The 19,060-nt window shown below is 36.9% G+C and overlaps 2 protein-coding genes across 2 annotated transcripts in view; both read left to right on the plus strand.

Annotated features, from left to right (window-relative positions):
* LOC134839270 (radial spoke head protein 4 homolog A-like) overlaps positions 1 to 19,060 on the plus strand; it is a 437,773-nt gene that overhangs the window by 11,962 nt on the left and 406,751 nt on the right. The gene's annotated exons all lie outside the window — the stretch shown is intronic.
* Positions 293 to 16,371, plus strand: LOC134839343 (poly(A) RNA polymerase gld-4-like). Its single transcript, XM_063854855.1, has 4 exons — positions 293 to 1,867; positions 2,813 to 3,200; positions 3,282 to 3,706; positions 14,060 to 16,371. The coding sequence occupies exons 1-4, from the start codon at positions 295 to 297 to the stop codon at positions 15,427 to 15,429; spliced, it is 3,756 nt and encodes a 1,251-aa protein (XP_063710925.1). The 5' UTR covers positions 293 to 294; the 3' UTR covers positions 15,430 to 16,371.

Consider the following 19,060-nt stretch of genomic DNA (forward strand, 5'->3'; position numbering starts at 1 on the left):
AATTTTGTTCTTCAAGTTTTCTACGTGTTACTTGCACAATAACTGCATGCTATTTTGAAAGAAATTAAATTGTGTCGTCAATACTTAATTTAGTGAGCAATTTGAGTCATTTCTTTTAACGTCTCTAAGAACTGTTGTACTTTCAAAAATCTTGTTTTAGTTGGTGTTAGTATTACAGTGTAGTGTCTATGTTAAGCATTATCTAGCCCTTTCATTTTTGAGCAATACCATTTTTCTATTTATATTGAAGTTAACTGATAAATAATCTCGTTGTTATTTTTATTGCAGTTTGTTATGGACCTTTTTGCGTGTTCGGGAGAGGTCAGTCCAGCGACGCTAGTATGGAGTGAAATATTCCACAACAGCAAGGCTGGACCCTCAATCAAAAACGTGTCCAGCGCGCCGGTTCTATCTGCCGTGCACAACACTATGCTTAGTCCTCACCACCAGGCTCAGAACTCATCCAATGAGAACGAGGCTGCGAATTTGGACCAATCACAATCGAGTTTGAACGAACATGACGAGGAAGAAAACGCTGATTCGTCCTTCACTGGAAACAATTCCGCTTTCGCCTCCGATAACGTTCTATTGACTTTGGGCAGCAAAAGTGACAGGACTGATAAAAGTGAGAGTTTAGTATCCGAAGACTTCATGTCCCATGAAAACGCGCCAAAAGCAAAACGGGTTTCAAGCAAGAACCACAGCTCGAACAACAGCAGCTATAGCGGGTCTAAAGCTGCCAACGGAATCGGACCGTCTAGGTCTTTTACTCAAGGAATGGTCAAGGACGATCTAGATCTGATGATGAAAAACAAACCATCGCATCGCGATTACAGAGGTAACCTGGACCTTATGAACGGAAATTTGACCGTGTCACAAATATTGAGTGAAAGTGGTTCAACGAATAAATCAATAGATCGAGGCCAACAAGGGATGTTCAGAATATCACCGGCGGCAAAAGAGGAAAGAGTTTTCACCAAGACTCCTTGGATTCAAGATGGCAAAACGTACCCGGCGACGGTTGTCGGGCTACATGACGAGATTCACGACTTTTTCAACTGGATTTGTCCGACGGAAGCGGAATGCACAATGCGTAGCGAGGTAGTTAAACGGGTTCGAAATGCGGTTAACAAAGTCTGGCCGTTGGGTATTGTGGAGGTATACGGAAGTTATAAATCGGGACTATATTTACCAACAAGTGACATTGATTTGAGTATAATGGTGAATCAAGTAAGTGCTCAGGATATAGCCAAGTGGTTATCTTTACTTGAGCGACAATTGAAAGCAGATAATGTATGCAGTGAAAATGGGGCCAAAGTTTTGCCACACGCGGTGGTTCCGATAATTAAGTTGACCGACCGAATTACAAATGTGAGGGTCGATATCAGTGTTAATATAGTTAACGCGGTAAACAGCGCGAGATTGGTAAGTGAATACATCCGGAAATTTCCACCTTTGCCGCATTTGGTTTTGGTTTTGAAGCAATTTCTTCTTCAACGGGATTTGAACGAAGTCTACCAAGGTGGTCTAAGTTCGTACAGTTTAATTCTGATGGTCGTCAGTTTTCTGCAACTACATCCGCGAGCTGAAGGTTGCAAAAGTGCGGATGTGAATTATGGGGTCTTGCTGATTGAGTTTTTTGAGCTGTATGGGAAAAATATGAATTATCTCAGGGCGGGAATCAGGGTCGCGGACGGTGGGTCTTACGTGCCTAGGAAGGAACGACAGGATGCCCCATTTCTGTCGATTGAGGATCCCCTGGACAAGGAAAATGATATCGGGAGGGTATCGTGGGCTGCTCAGATTGTGAAGGATGCGTTCGAGTATGCTTACTGGACATTGAGCAGAGCTGTCACTTCACTGACAGGTAAAAAGGAAGTTTAAAATTGTTTTTAAAACTGAAAAGTGCTCTGGAACCTTTTTCTAGGCCCTGGTGCAAAAATTAACTACAAAATAGCCTCTTAATTTCAGTTTTTAGAGTGTCAATGATCGCGGTGAAGACGCTTTTGCTTTTTAAGGTCGTTTGGTTTTTTTCAGGTAAGTCTTAAAAAATCGTTTACGCCAAATTTGACTTTTTTGATTTTTTGATTTCTGTTTGAGTTCACTTCAAATTCAATTTCAAAGGAAAAATCTGCACTATCGAACAGCATAAATGTAACAGTCGCGAAAAACGTAATTGAATTTAGATTCGAAGTTGGATTTTATTTTGCAGATTTCCAGTTGAATAGAAAAAATAAATCTTTTAACCCAAATGTCTCTAGCTGGGATAGTTCATGAACTAAGAAGGTGGCCATTGTAAAAGATTCGTAAGACACAGAGACTTAACTTGATTTTCGTGTTTTTACGCTTGCAGTTAGCAAGCGTTGTCAAATCGAAATATAGACTTTTGTTTTGTCGGGCTTGTCTATTAAAATCATTTGGTATCTTTTTTCGTAATGAATTCAGGTTCGAAGCGTCCCCGGCACACTTGGTCTGGAGGTAACGAATACGCCTGCGACGTCAAAGGTCCTGGGTTTGAATCTGACCAGCACTTGTTTTTTTTTCAAACGGGAAATATTTCTTTTCAAAAAAGTAGCCGGCTTATTGTTTGTCTGCTTATGTTTTGTCGGCTTAGTTATCACATCTTAAATTTTTTTGTTGTATGCAGCTTTTTTTTGTAGTTTTTTTTATGTTTTCATTTACACTTTGTAGTTATACTAACCTTGACTTCGTATATTTTCCTTTTTTTTTACTTGAAAATTTGCAATGACTACAGCTGTTGAAAAGTTTCAATGGTATTCAGCATCTTACAGAGATTTTTGTTTTATTTTAGGAACACAAGTGAACAGTTTCTTGAGTAAAATCATCGAGATAAACGAGGAGACGCAAGATTACCGGAGATGGATCAACGACAAGTGGAAAGGCTGTGTTCCCGAAGACGAAGCACCCCCCTTCGCGCCCTACTTCACAAACTACGACAACAACTACAACCCCTACTTTTTTGCACAAACCACACCAAATATGCAGAATGCACATCATCATATTGTGTCCCAAAGCATGATGCCTAACGGTGCCATGCCCCACTCCTTAGCTCCGCCGAGGGGAATGCTCCCGTTCCACCCCTTCTTTTTGCACCACCCGGGAACTCTGCTGCCGCATCCCAACATAGCTGCTATCAATGCGCCAAGCGCTTATACAGCTCTTTCTACCTCAGCCAACGGGTATGAATTGCTAATTTAATCATTTCTTTTCATCCGTAGAATTGTTCGAGAACTTTCTAGAAGTTTCGATTTTTATTACAGCAGCAGCGTAACCGAAGGTGCCTCGAAGTCTTCAAGTAGTGCGCAATCGACTGCCAGTGATTCGGAAAACTCAGGGAATGGAGCCGAACAGTCGAGCAGCTACAGTTACGGGTCAAATGAGAACTCCCAGATTCACCCTAGTGTCGCGGTCACAATGACTAGCATAAACCCAATAAATAGCGTGGTGAACAAACGAACCTCGGAGCTGAACGGGATCTACAGAAACCGGGATGAAAAACGACAAGCTATCTCGGCAGGGCAAAGTGGTCCCAATATGGTAACGGGCCAGCAGCCAATGCCCAGATACTTGAGCAATAATAATAATAGCCAGGGTAACTTCTCAATGGAGAACAAACCTCCGCATCAGAACCAGGAGAGATATTACAATAGAAATCGTCAAAACCAAAACTGGTCCAGGCGACAAGGTAATTTTTATGCAATAATTACAGAATTTGTTGTTGTTCCTACAAATAAAAGTGGAGAGGAATTTCTTCGGGTGTTTAAGTTTTTATATATATATTTTTTTTCTACACAAAATCAGGTACCGCAAATAATCATATGAATGGGCCGAGTGATATATCATATTAAAGACCGTTCAGTCGTGTTCGAACGATATTACAAAATTTTCAAAAAGCCTACTCTATCTCGAGAAAAACTGGCGGATTGGAGTTTTTGGTTTTCTCCTGTAATTGTGAGTCAGCGGGCTAATGTTGTCGATTACACCTTTTTTACTATTATTATTACCCTTGAGATAAGCAAGGGTATTCAAATCTGACACTAGAGTTTTCACGCGAATAACTTTGTTCACAGGACTCATCTCTAGTTGACTTCTGGACTCATCTCTAGCAGTACCTTGTTTTCATAATTAATTCAAATTCTTTGCGTTCTCGGCCCATTTAGCCTGGAGGTAACAAATACGTTTGGGACGGCAAAGGTCCTGGGTTCGAATATGACCAGGATCTTTTTTTTTTCAAACGGGAAATATTCTGTTACGAATAAAATTGTCGCCAATTATTAGTTAGTTTATCTTTTGTCGGCTTAGTTGCCACATCTCGGAATCATTTTTTGCTGCGCGAGTTTTTTGTTTTTTCTTTTAAAATTTGCTTTAAGTGTTTGATTACGCTTGCGATTAGCAAGCGGTATCAAATCGGAATATAGAGTTTTTTCGGGTTTTTAACTAGTTTAACAAAGTCGTTGAATCTTTTATGATGCTGACATGCTCAATTTCATGAGAAAATTCAAATTTAACTACTGGGTGGGTACTAGTTACTACCGGTTAGCTTCAGTGTGGACATGAAACTTAACAAAGTTTTTAACGAAACGCGTTTTTTTTCGGCTCAACTGCTCTCTGCTCAAAAATTGTCGGCCTTGTTTCCGCTTGGTAACTTTTGTTCAATTGCTAATTTGAATTTCAAATTTCAGGGTTGGGTTTTTTTCTTTTTTTGAGACCCTTTGGAAAGTTTTATCATTTTTGAAAAACTTTTAGTTTTTTGTCACAAACCTTTTTACCGATTTGACTGAATTGATCTGACTGTTTGTAAACCGACTGGTTGCACTGTGTGACTTAGTGCAAGCTTGCCTATAAACTCATAATAGGAGGAGTTTCAGTATTGTTTCTTTTACCATGCCAAACATATGTTTTTTTTTCAGAGACCGAGCAGTAACTGCGCTCTCTGATGGAGAGCTTGACAAAAAAAAACTAGAAAAATTCATGCCAATCAAAGGCGTTTTTGCATTCTTCCGCAACACAATGAGCCATGGGAGGTTCCTTCTCAAGTCGATAAATAATCTAAGTTTAATTTACTGGTGTTCCACGGAAAGTCCATAGATTCAATTCCTGTTTCATAAAAACAGGCAATATGAAAATGTAGTCTTTATTTAGGGAAAAAGTTTAACCCATATTTTTGGTTTTTCTACTTTTTCTCGAAAACCGCTCGCCCAAAGCTGAGATTTTGGGTTCAATGGGTAGAATAGATTATAGGAAGCTTCCCTAATTAAAGAGCTTTCCCAAATTTTTTGCTCAAAAAGTTATGGCCCTCAGAATTCAAAGTTTCGATTTTTGACCGTATTTTCACTCTTCATTTTTTTTTCGAAAACTACCCTACCGAAACGAAGATTTTGGTTTCAATGGGTAGAAAAATTTGTCAAAAAATTCCTCGTATAATTAGTTGCGCTCAATTTTGTTACATAAAAAGATATAGCCCTCGGAAATTTCAAATTCTCGATTTTTCTTGAGTTTTTGATTTTTTAAATACTTTTCTCGAAATCTATCCTCCCGAATCTAAGATTTTGGTTTCACTGGGTAGAACAAGTTGTGAAAAAATTCTTCGTATAATCGGTTGCGCCCAATTTTGTTACATAAAAAGGCATAACCCTCGGAAAACAAAATTTTCGATTTTCGACTATTTTTTGAACCTTTTTGACTTTTCTCGAAAACTATCCTCCTGAATCTGAGAATTTAGTTTCAATGGGTGGAATGAAATGTGAAAAGCTTCCCTGCTTGAACGGTTACGCCCTATTGTTACGCCCTAATAAAAAGTTATGACCCTTTTGATCTTTGACCTTTTTTACGTTTGAGATTAGCTGAAATACAGTTTTTTTTTCGGGTTAACAACTTGATGAACAGAATCACTTGTACCTTGTTCCAAATTTAATTCAAATTCTTTGCGTTCGCGGTCCACTCAGCCTGGAGTTAATAAGTACGCCTGGGACGGCAAAGGTCCTGGGTTCGAATTTGACTGGATTTTTTTTTTCAAAGGGGAAATATTCTGTGTTCAAAGAAAACTGTCGCCAATTATTAGTCAGCTTATTTTTTATTTTTTTTTGCTGCGCAATATGAGATTTTTTTGGGTTATTATTTAGTTTAACAAAGTCAGTTTAATTTTTTATGATGCTGACTTGCTCAATTTCATGAGAAAATTCAAATTTAACTACTGGGTGGGTACTAGTTACTACAGGTTAGCTTCAGTGTGGACATGAAACTTCATAAAGTTTTTAACAAAACCCGTTTTTTTTCGGCTCAACTGCTCTCCGCTCAAAAATTGTCGGCCTTGTTTCCGCTTGGTAACTTTTGTTCAATTGCTTATTTGAATTTCAAATTTCAGGGTTGGTTTTTTTTTTCTTTTTTTGAGACCCTTTGGAAAGTTTTATCATTTTTGAAAAACTTTAGTTTTTTGTCACAAACCTTTTTACCGATTTGACTGAATTGATCTGACTGTTTGTAAACCGACTGGTTGCACTGTGTGACTTAGTGCAAGCTTGCCTATAAACTCATAATAGGAGGAGTTTCAGTATTGTTTCTTTTACCATCCCAAACATATGTTTTTTTTTCAGAGACCGAGCAGTAACTGCGCTCTCTGATGGAGAGCTTGACAAAAAAAACTAGAGAAATTCATGCCAATCAAAGGCGTTTTTGCATTCTTCCGGGGGGGGGGGGGGAGGGTGAGTTTATTCCATATTTTTGGTTTTTCTACGTTTTCTCGAAAACCGCTCACCCAAAGCTGAGATTTTGGGTTCAATGGGTAGAATAGATTGTAGGAAGCTTCCCTAATTAAAGAGCTATGCCGAAATTTTTTGCTCAAAAAGTTATGGCCCTCAGAAGTCAAAGTTTCGATTTTTGACCGTTTTTTCACACTTCATTTTTTTTTTCGTAAACTACCCTACCGAAACGAAGATTTTGGTTTCAATAGGTAGAAAAATTTGTGAAAATTTCCTCGTATAATTATTTGCGCTCAATTTTGTTACATAAAAAGTTATAGCCCTCGGAAATTTCAAATTCTCGATTTTTTTTGAGTTTTTGATTTTTTTTTACTTTTCTCGAAATCTATCCTCCCGAATCTGAGATTTTGGTTTCACTGGGTAGAACAAGTTGTGAAAAAATTCTTCGTATAATCGGTTGCGCCCAATTTTGTTACATAAAAAGGCATAACCCTCGGAAAACACAAATTTTCGATTTTTGACTATTTTTTGAAACTTTTTGACTTTTCTCGAAAACTATCCTCCTGAATCGGAGAATTTAGTTTCAATGGGTGGAATGAAATGTGAAAAGCTTCCCTGCTTAAACAGTTACGCCCTATTATTACGCCCTAATAAAAAGTTATGACCATTTTGATCTTTGACCTTTTTTATGTTTGAGAATAGCTGAAATAGTTTTTTTTTCGGGTTATTAACTTGTTGAACAGAATCACTTGTACCTTGTTCCAAATTTAGTTCAAATTCTTTGCGTTTTCGGTCCACCCAGCCTGGAGTTAATAAGTACGCCTGGGACGGCAAAGGTCCTGGGTTCGAATTTGACTGGATTTTTTTTTTCAAAGGGGAAATATTCTGTGTTAAGAAAAAACTATCGCCAATTATTAGTCAGCTTATTTTTTATCTGCTTTCTTGCCACATCTCGGAATCGTTTTTTTTTTGCTGCGCAATATGAGATTTTTTTGGGTTATTATTTAGTTTAACAAAGTCAGTTTAATTTTTTATGATGCTGACTTGCTCAATTTCATGAGAAAATTCAAATTTAACTGCTGGGTGGGTACTAGTTACTACAGGTTAGCTTCAGTGTGGACATGAAACTTCATAAAGTTTTTAACAAAACCCGTTTTTTTTCGGCTCAACTGCTCTCCGCTCAAAAATTGTCGGCCTTGTTTCCGCTTGGTAACTTTTGTTCAATTGCTTATTTGAATTTCAAATTTCAGGGTTGGTTTTTTTTTTCTTTTTTTGAGACCCTTTGGAAAGTTTTATCATTTTTGAAAAACTTTTAGTTTTTTGTCACAAACCTTTTTACCGATTTGACTGAATTGATCTGACTGTTTGTAAACCGACTGGTTGCACTGTGTGACTTAGTGCAAGCTTGCCTATAAACTCATAATAGGAGGAGTTTCAGTATTGTTTCTTTTACCATCCCAAACATATGTTTTTTTTTCAGAGACCGAGCAGTAACTGCGCTCTCTGATGGAGAGCTTGACAAAAAAAACTAGAGAAATTCATGCCAATCAAAGGCGTTTTTGCATTCTTCCGCAACACACTGAGCCATGGGAGGTTCCTTCTTAAGTCGATAAATAATCTAAGTTTAATTTACTGGGGTTCCACGGAAAGTCCATAGATTCAATTCCTGTTTGATAGGCAATATGAAAATGTAGGGGATCGGGAAATTTTATTTATTTTTGAAATTATTTTCTTGAGAAGCTTTGGAAATTTTTTAAAACTTTTTTCAAAAATTTAGTTGTTCTCAGAAACTGCTCTACCAAAAAAAATGGTAACAAAGGGAAGTCTGCCTACTCCCCTGTGTGCCTGCATAATTCCCTCGTTTCTCCTTTTTTAACTTAACTTACTTCACACAGACTTCGAAAAGTGGGGGGGGGGGAGGGGGAGTTTATTCCATATTTTTGGTTTTTCTACGTTTTCTCGAAAACCGCTCACCCAAAGCTGAGATTTTGGGTTCAATGGGTAGAATAGATTGTAGGAAGCTTCCCTAAATAAAGAGCTATGCCGAAATTTTTCGCTCAAAAAGTTATGGACCTCAGAAGTCAAAGTTTCGATTTTTGACCGTTTTTTCACACTTCATTTTTTTTTTCGTAAACTACCCTACCGAAACGAAGATTTTGTTTCAATGGGTGGAAAAAGTTGTGAAAAAACTCCTCGTATAATTAGTTGCGCTCAATTTTATTACATAAAAAGTTGTAGCCCTCGGAAATTTCAATTTCTCGATTTTTTTGATTTTTTTTCTTTTCTCGAAATCTATCCTCCCGAATCTAAGATTTTGGTTTCACTGGGTAGAACAAGTTGTGAAAAAATTCTTCGTATAATCGGTTGCGCCCAATTTTGTTACATAAAAAGGCATAACCCTCGGAAAACTCAAATTTTCGATTTTTGACTATTTTTTTGAAACTTTTTGACTTTTATCGAAAACTTTCCTCCTGAATCTGAGAATTTAGTTTCAATGGGTGGAATGAAATGTGAAAAGCTTCCCTGCTTCAACGGTTACGCACTATTGTTACGCCCTAATAAAAAGTTATGACCCTTTTGATCTTTGACCTTTTTTTACGTTTGAGATTAGCTGAAATACAGTTTTTTTTCGGGTTAACAACTTGTTGAACAGAATCACTTGTACCTTGTTCCAAATTTAATTCAAATTCTTTGCGTTCTCGGTCCACTCAGCCTGGAGTTAATAAGTACGCCTGGGACGGCAAAGGTCCTGGGTTCGAATTTGACTGGATTTTTTTTTCAAAGGGGAAATATTCTGTGTTCAAAAAAAACTATCGCCAGTTATTAGTCAGCTTATTTTTTATCGGCTTATTGCCACATCTCGGAATCGTTTTTTTTTGCTGCGCAAAATGAGATTTTTTTGGGTTATTATTTAGTTTAACAAAGTCAGTTTAATCTTTTATGATGCTGACATGCTCGATCTCTTGAAAATTCAAATTTAACTACAAAGTGGGTACTAATTTACAGGTTATTTTCAGGGTGGACATGAAACTTCATAAAATTTTTAACAAAACCATTTTTTTCGGCTCAACTGATCTCTGCTCAAAAATTTCGGCCTTTTTTCCGCTTCGTAAGTTTTGTTCAGTTTCTAATTTAAATTTCTAATTTCTTGCCTGGCATGTTTGCCGCTCAGATTTCTTGGTTGATAAAAACAAGTTTTTTGAAAGTGTATTGTATTGGATTGGTTTTTTTCATTTTTAGACGCTTTGGAGAACTATATAACTTTTTGAAAAATTTTCAGTTTTTGATCAAAAACCCTTCTACCGATTCTCAAAAAAGGTTATTCATAGATGAACCGCCTTCATTCTTGTGTGCCTGCATACTCCCCGGTCTCCTATTGCGTTAAAATTATTGAAAATATTTGACCGATATTTTTGATTTTTTTTTTCGTATTAGCAAAAACTTAAATACCAAATCTGAGATTTTGGTTTCAATGAGTAAATTGGTTCTGAAAAACTTGCCTTCAGAGTCTGGTACCCCCAAATTTTTTCTACACCTAGAATTATCGCACACGTAAATGTCAAGTTTTGATTTTTTTGAACGTTTTTAAATTTGTTTTAACTTTTTTCGAAAACTAACCTCCTAAACTTGAGGTTGTGGGTTCAATGAAGAAAACGAATAGTGGGAAGCTCCCTTGCATTAGCAGCTACTAACCATTTTTTTCACACAAAAAAATATCGTCTTCAGAAAAGACAATGTTTTGATTTTTGGCGTTTTTTTCTAAATTTTATGATTTTTTCAATTCAAAAAACAGGTTGTATGAAGCTCCCTTGAATACGCGACTATGGCCAAACTTTTTCAACAGAAAATTTATGGCTCTCATAAAACTAAAAGTTTTGATTTTTCGACGCTTCTTGAAAACTACCCTCCCATACCTGGGTTTTTGAGTTCAATTGCATTTACAGCAAAATTTAAGAATTTTGGGAATGTCAACTTTCTGATTTGTTGACTGTTTTTTGGACGGTTCCCGATAACTATCCTGCCAAGTTTGATATCATAGGTTTAATCGGCATAACAGGTTATTGGAGGCTTATTTTTTAAACTTGCTACACCTACTTTCTTCTAGAAAAAAGTTATGGCTTTCAAACTAGTGAAAGTTTTGAAAGTTTGGCCATTTTTTGGAAGTTTTTTTTAATCTACTTGAAAATTACCGTGCCAATTCTCAGGCTTAGTGTTCAATTGAGAAACCCAATTTTGTGAATCTTATTTACTTTACTGGCCACGACGTACTTTAAACTGAGAAAAGTTTTTTCAGATATTCTTTGCTTTTCTGAACAATTACGCTAGCAAATCTTAGATGAAAATTTCAATCGAAAGAAGCAGTTTTTTCAATTTTTTTTCGTTTGCTTTCGAATCATATTTTTTTAGGATTGAATTGTATCGCAAGTGGTGCGAAGCTCCGCTTCGACTCTGCTTACTGCTGCAATTCGTAATTTTACTAACCTTTACTTCGTATTTCCTTTTTTTGTTTCGCTTAAACACTTGATTCGACCCAAATTGTTTTGGCCTATTTTTCATTGGCTTAGTGATCTAATTTTAGGTCGTATCAAGGGAAACACAATTTTTACGCTCCTTTCCGACCTTATTAATGTTGGTTATATTTTATCTTTCGGTTAGTTGGAATTTCTTTCTTTGTTTATTTTGGGCTTAATAGGTTTTGGCTCATAAATTAATAGCTTAGAAGCCTTTTTTTGAATCGTTCGAAGAGCAAAAAGTTTTTTTTGGCTCTACGTGTGTCTGCTCTAGAATTCTCGGCTTTGGAAAATTTATTTCGGTGCTTCTATCACATTAAATTGTTTTACTTATTGGCGCATTTTCTGGAAAGGAATTTTAGTCGAGAAAAATTTGAGACAAATTAACGAAAATTTTTGGTAGATTTTTTTTGCGGTTTTATCTCAGTTTCTGTCTGTTAATTTATCATGCTAGGTATGTGTGGTATTGCGAGTAAAATGAAGCTTCGCTTTGACTATTCTGTAAAGTGCATTTGATTTTTTTCCAAAATTTTGTAATTTTTAAAGTTTTTTGAGAAAAAAACTTGTTTTTTTTTGTTCGATGTGTCGCTTCATCTGCTAGAAGTGATAGTCATTCATTTCTGTATCGCAATTGTTGCAAAGCTCTGATTCACCTCTGCGTTACGCTTGCGATAAGCAAGAGTTATAAAATAGGAAAATATACTTTTTTTGGGTTTACAAATAGTTTAACAAAATCAGTTGAATCACTTATGATGCTGCTGGCATGCTCAGTTTCAAGAAAATTTATTTTTGAATACCGGGTACTAATACTACTCATGATGTATCTCGAACTCAAACCATTGTAATTATATTTATAGAGTGATAGTTTTTCTTTTGATCATTTTTCGGCTTCATGGTTGTCGACTTAAGCTATGTCGGTTTAGTTTCCTAATTGTAGTCTTTTTTTCCATACGCCACTTGTTTAGCTACGGTGGATGTTATTTGGGTGTATTATGAAATTTTTTTAAATGTTTTATGACAACAAATTTCGGCTGAATTTCACCTTATTGAATGCCCAAAGTCAACCCTACTATGACCTCTTTGAAGAACTTCAATTAATTCAAACACGAAAGAAAAAAAACACCAACATTTTTTCTTAATTTCCATTTCTTCTTCAGTTGTAACAGTTCAATTGTAAGTTCTGTTTCCTAATTGTTTAGAGTCATGGTGCACTCTTCCTATAAATTTTGGATTGCAAGTGGTGCGAAGCTCAGCTCCGGCTCTTTGTCGAAATTGTTTTAGTTCCAGGCTATCCTTGGTTTCTTTTACATTTACTTGTGAGATGTCAATGGGAAATTTTTATTCTTTTTTCTAGCATGAAAAGTAAATCTATACGCGGATAAAAATTTAATTTGAATGATAAAGCTTGGATGTTTTTACGATGAACGTATTTCAGACTCTTATCCAAGGTCGTGAAAAATTTTTAAAGTAAAAGTCTTAAAATTTGTTCAGGCTAAAGTTTACTTTTCGTCGTTTGACTTTAGATTTTTTTTAACTTCTGTTAATTTCCTTTGTTAAAAGGAACGCAAACTCCACTGTAGAACAGCAGCAAAATCGTAAACGTCACGAAAAAAGAACAAGACTGCTCGTATCAGGGCGAAGCCCTGAATGTTCCGACTGCCTTTTAAGATTTATTGAGCATTAGTAATACATCAAAAAATTAAATGAAATAAAATAAAATGAAATTTTTTTCTAAAATTTGAAATTTTTTAAAGAAAACCATCCCCCCACACGCCATATAAAGTACAAAAAGATAGATTTCGTTCCTTGTAACAAATCAATTATGGCAAACAAGCTTCGTTCAACCAATTTGGAACGACTTATAAGACGGATTAAATCTCCGCTTACGCGTTAATAGCGCGAATTATATTGCGCGTTAATTGTCCCAAATTGGTCAAAATGGCAATCTTTAAACCCTGATAACTTTACGAAAAATGATCACAGGTAAAATATCTTTTCAAATTTAAGCTCAGGACAACAATACCTTTTGAATGATATAAAAAAATTCCGTCAAAAATGGCTAGTTAAAAAGTCGAAATTTGTCTGAAGAAAAAAAAACCCACCCCGAGCACAAATGTTCCGTTACTTTCGTATCGAAAGTCGGAACAAAAAGTGATCGACTTCTAGTTTTAATAGAGGAATTTAAATTTCAGTTCTAGTTTTGAAAGTGGAATTTAAATTGAAAGTGGAATTTAAATTTAAATTTTCCCATCGAAAAAAAAATTATTTATTGATCTAGTGTCTGCAAAATGCGTTAACCTAGTTCATCAAAAATGTGTCAATCATAATTTTTTTTTGAAAATCGAAAGTTAAAAAAAAGAGGTTTAGTTGCCTTCATTGACTATTTTTCAACTTTCTGTTGGCTATGTTTAAATATACTGAAAATCGGAGAACATGTTTTGCTCAATCATCTGTGCAAGTAGCTTAGAATGTTCCGACAATTCATAAAAAAGTGTTAAAACTTTTTTTCAAATAAAATTCTTTTTTTTTGTGCGTGTTGCGATTAGAGAACTAATCAACTTGTAGACAGTCAGTGAATTAGGTATAATTCCGATCATTAGTTTTTTTTAGAAAAATATATTAAAACAATCAAAAAACGTTTCTAGTTTTTTTTTAACAGAAAAATTTTTATTGGCAAGGAAGCGCTGATTGAAGCTTCCAAAACCTGATTTTGCGCAAAAAAAAAGTACAACCGAAGACAAATTTCCTCCCCATTTTCAACGGTCAGAACAAGAATAAACAATTTACCAGAGCTCGCTTGTTCTCTTGTGTAAGCCCCAATGTTTGTAGGTCTTCTTCACGGAGGATATCAACAACAAATGGGTTCCCATAACAACACCTTAATGAACCTTCCAAACGGGAGTGGTGGGAACTATGGGGGAAACCGGAAGAACAGAGGTCCACACTTCAATCGTGGGTATGTGCACCCAGCCAACAATTCCAGCAACAGCAACCCTGGCCAGACAAATTACCATCGCAGTGCCAACTCACCCTTAGTAATGAACCAACAACAGCAGACAAACAAGCTAAACTCCTCCTCCCAAAATGCAGCAATAATGCCGGGTGTAGTGTTCGGCAGCAATGGCGAAAGTGGCAATCCAATCATCCCAACCTCGAGTTACGGGGTTAACGTGCAAATGGATAAGCAAAACAACATGCTGATATCCAACGTGCCAGTAACAAGTCATCAACTCATGATGCAGCAGCACCAACAGAACGCTGCCTTTTTCAACCAGCAATATCAGAATCAAAGGATTCCACCTAGACATCAAGTCCACCAACATCAGATCCCGACATCCATGTCATCGCCCTTAGGCGCTCTTAACCTCCCCCTATCTTTGGGTGATTTCCCTAACAGCGGAACATCTAATACCTACACGCGGAAAACGCGAGGAGCAATGGTCACTAAAAGCGACCGCCCTGAAAACCAGCTCACGGATTCTACTCTTTATACCCTGGCTCAGTCTAACTGTGCCGCACCGGAACCCCTTCTAGCTAACGGCGAAGCTGCTTACTTCGCGCTACTGCCTCAAACTCCTCAATCAAGCAGTGAGCCTCCTGCCATCGGTGCTCATGGTGACTTGCCACAGAGTAATAGCAGTCTCAGCGGCAATCATAAAACTAGTACGAATCACCCAAACTCTCAAGCTCAAGGACACTCAGTGATATCCACCAACCTTGAAACATTATCATCTGCTGGTCTAATGGCGTCCGAGGTCGCCCTACAATCAGCGGTTATGAACGCACCTCTCTCGCTGAATAGCGGGTTGACATCATTACCTAAAAGCGAAGACACCTCTGTAGTTGATGGTTGTCCGGCGTCAGCCAGCAGTTCAAGCATGTTGAACGAGCAGTCGTGCAACCCAGAAAACGCACAACAGTTCACTTCCCTTCACTCATCAGTTTCGGTGCCTTCAAATATGAACTTGAACTTGACCTCAAATGTGAACGCCACACGTTCCCAAGGTCAAGAAGTTGTCGCTTCGAACACGAGCGTCGAACGAATAGACAGTGCCGACTGCTCGTACACAAACGCCTCGATGATGTCAGCTGACGAAATCAGTCGCGAATCAATCTCAGTTCAGAATTTGTTCAATCAGGCAAAAAGTGCAACCTACAGTTCAACACCCACCCCAGCATCAAACCCTAGTAAAAATTAAAAATGCCCAGAGCATAAAAAACCCTTGAAAAATTAGTATCGGTACAAGTAAAGGATCACAATATATCAGATGTAGCGTACAATTTAAAATACTGTGGAATATAGCTGCAAAGATGATTTACAAATTTCACTTCGGATTTCTTCGAACATCAGTTGAACAGCTTCGAGCCAAGGACGTGTGAAGTGATTGGAGGAGAGCGAAAAATCAGCCGAAAGAAACTTCTGCTTTAGAAGCATTATCAACATTCGTCTATTATTTATTTGCCTATTTCTGCTTTCGTTTCTTGTACTCTAACCTGTGATAACTAGTGTTGTAAGTACTTTGAGGTAGAAAAGTTAACATGACATAACATGGGCTGAAAAAATGCAGTAGATTGGACCGTCTTCATCGAGACTACTGTACTAACTAACATCCTTTGCATCAATTGCTCTTTCTTGCTACTCCATTGTCGTTGTTTCGATATAATTCGCATTGAAATAATTCCTTATTTGTCCATTTCGAATTCGAATCATACAATTTTTCGTGTTTGAAAAGTTGCGAGTTTGGATTTTTCAATGTCATGTCGCGCAACTTGAATTGTATTTACTATTGTGTTGAGTAAATTTGGTTACATTTGATTACTTGCAGTTGCTTAGTAGGAGTTGCAGAGTATTTCGAGCATCTGTTAAAGAAAAAAGTCATTTTTTTCTGCTTTAACCAGATCAACTTTGAGACACTCTTACACGGAGAGTTTGGTTTAAAAAATCTTCTTCAGGCAAAAATGTTGATTATACATGGTTTAACTACAAAATGATTGAACGTTAAATGCGTCTTGTTTTGTTTTTGTTCACTCGCTATTTATTTCAACTGTATCAATCTTTGTAACTAGAGAACTTCTAAAAAAAAATTTGGAGACATATAGTCTCATATGCATGAATGATGTGTAACTTCGGAAACCTAAAAACAAGGTATTAATCTTCTTAACTAAATGCGTGACATTTGGTACATTAATTTATGCGTCGTTGTGTCCAGTTTTTTCAAAATTATCTCGGTTAGCTTTGACAAAAATCGGGATTTTTCAGGATTGAGATATAAGTCAATGATTGTAATATATTTGGCGGTTGCTTTCATTGAAAAGTAAAAGATAATAACGTTATTCTACGTTTGTATGATAAAGTTTTTGGATAAAGTCAGTGAGTATTTTATTTTCAAAATAATTCATCAAAAAGTAGTTATGGTTGAAGTTCTCTGGTTAGCAACGGTGACAGTTGCCTTCATCTGATGCTATCTTTATATGTTTGCCTTTTCTCATACCCTCAAACACGTTTTGATGGTAGATGCAAATGAATCAACAACACCATATTCAAATGGATCTCAATCGAACCGAAATTGAACGATTGAAATGAATAGATTGTTACCTTGAAGACAGCAAGCTCAGATACAGATATTTCATTTGCATTTAATTTTATAAAAAAATCTTGTAAAGATAAAAACTATATATGTCAAAACTTAAAAAAGATTTTTACGGGTCATTTTTATTTTGCGATGAATCTATATATTTTGTTTGTTTTGCTGAGAAATTCATGCGTTGGTTAAAAGTGCTGAATTACAGATTGGTTTTTATTTCTCAGTCAAACTTTCTGCCAATGTGAAGATTTCTCCGATCTTTATCTTTCAATTCATACGAGATTACTCGAAAAAAAACAGTAAACATTTTGTTGGAACCTGTCTTAAAAGTCAATGGCAGTTTTGCTGCAAGGAATGAACTCGAATTTGTGAGTGTTACAATAAGTCATTTGTTATTGCAACCGGGCAATAATTTTTTCCCGTAAATAACTTTGTTTACAGGATGACAAGCAGGGGGCGGATCTAGGATTTTCTCGAGGGGGGCGGGGCGGATTTTTGAAAAATTTTCAAAAATTTTGACGAACTTTTTTTTAGGTCGACCAAATAGATTTTCCGAGCTCTCCTAAAGCAGTAAAAAGCCCCTGCTTTGGCCAAATTTTCTGCGCCGCAGGCAAATTTTTGAAAAAAACCATTTTTGGGTATTTTTTGGAAAACTTTGACAAAAAAATCGCTTTTTTTTGGCGCGCGCTCCCCCTCAAAGTTATTATATATTGGCGCCCAAGGCGCCTTTAGAAAAATTTTAGGTTCCGTCGGCCAAAATTGGATTTCTTTAAAAGTACCAAAGAGGGGGCCCTTTGGGTTGGCAGGGGGCGAATCCCTGAAAGGGGGGGGGGGCGTCCGCCCCCCCTCCAAAATCCACCGCTGATGACAAGATCTCCATTTTCGTACCTTCGTCGACCGACAGATAAATTTTGAGCATGTCTGAATTTTAAATGCCCATTCTATTTACACTAGCGAATAGGCTGAGTGTATTTTTACGAAACTTCTTTTTTTCTAAGTTAACTCGCAAATAAAAGCTCAGTAAAAGTGTTCACTTATTTGGAAATTTGACTGTAGCATTGGAAATTGCTGAGCTGTTTTGTTTCTGGCTAGTATTTGGTAGCTATTTAGCTTCCGTGGCTGAGTGGTTAGCTTGTGGGACTCCTAATCTCTAGGTCGCAGGTTCGAATCTCCAGACTTAGCCGAATTATTTTTGCCAATTCCAGGGTTATTTCTATTTTTTCTTATTGCACTTTATAGAGCTGCTTTTTGTCTTTGTTGGTTGTAAATTTACCAACTCCAATTTTAGTATAGTTTTTTTGTTTTCATTTTTTCTATTTAGTCGGCTCAAAAGGTTCCGGTTTATATGGCATCGGTTCTTTACAGTTATTTTGCTAGCCTCTAGTATTTACTTACTACGTTTCCAAAAAGATGAAGCTTTTAGGTTGTTCACGGTTGAGATGTTAAGGCTGAGTCATAACATCTTGAAGGGTGTGTGAGCCTGAAAAGGACTTGATTATGAAGATTTACTGAGAATGTCGACTCTGATATCCCTGGGTATTTTTTGTCCCGGTCCTACTCAATGCAGGACCAACCGTAACGGAGAGCTTTCATCCATTTTACCGCTGCCAGTCCCACCATGAGGAGGCAAATGACACTGGGACTCCTTCAACTATGACCGAAGTGGGATTCGAACGCACGACCCTGGATCATGAAGACCATGAAGAGACATCGAAAGCACGACCCTCGTGTTGAGAAACGCTGGCGATACCCCACATGGTCACGGCTGCTCTATTTCCTTGTGGTCGGAGGCTGATGATCCTTCAGATCTCTGCCGGGGAGATAGAAGAACTTGATTGGGGTTGGAATGGAAGGTTGAGTGTGAATGCTTTTCATGTGGTTTCACCACGAGAAGTTCTATAGCGTTGTTCTCTTTTTGTAGTCGAGCTTCACTAAACGTAAATTGTCAACTTGTTCGTTATGCTTAGATTCTTTTGTAAGTGTCTCCAAACGAAGACAATCAGCTTTGAAACACGACAAAGTTTTTAAAAAAATTCGTATAGATGTCGTGTTTGATTTTCTGCAGTGCTAACGCAAATGAGTTGCTATTTTTGTTTTTGTGATTAAAGGTGTTTTTGGGATAATACAAATTCCGACCTAACAAGATTATGTGGATGCTGTACAAGAATCAGAAGTTGTTACAATCGAAATGGTGTCTTCATAATGTAGATAATAATGTTTAAAAACTCAAAAAATTGGAAGTGCC

The sequence above is a fragment of the Symsagittifera roscoffensis genome, chromosome 2 (genome assembly GCF_963678635.1).
Source record: "Symsagittifera roscoffensis chromosome 2, txSymRosc1.1, whole genome shotgun sequence".
Classification (NCBI taxonomy): domain Eukaryota; kingdom Metazoa; phylum Xenacoelomorpha; order Acoela; family Convolutidae; genus Symsagittifera; species Symsagittifera roscoffensis.

Excerpts from the sequence above, each read along its gene's own strand:
- LOC134839343 (XM_063854855.1), top strand. The coding sequence starts at position 295 with ATGGACCTTTTTGCGTGTTCGGGAGAGGTCAGTCCAGCGACGCTAGTA. Across the intron at positions 3,201-3,281 it reads CTTTCTACCTCAGCCAACGG|CAGCAGCGTAACCGAAGGTG; the intron begins GTATGAATTGCT and ends TTTTTATTACAG. Across the intron at positions 3,707-14,059 it reads AAACTGGTCCAGGCGACAAG|GTCTTCTTCACGGAGGATAT; the intron begins GTAATTTTTATG and ends CAATGTTTGTAG.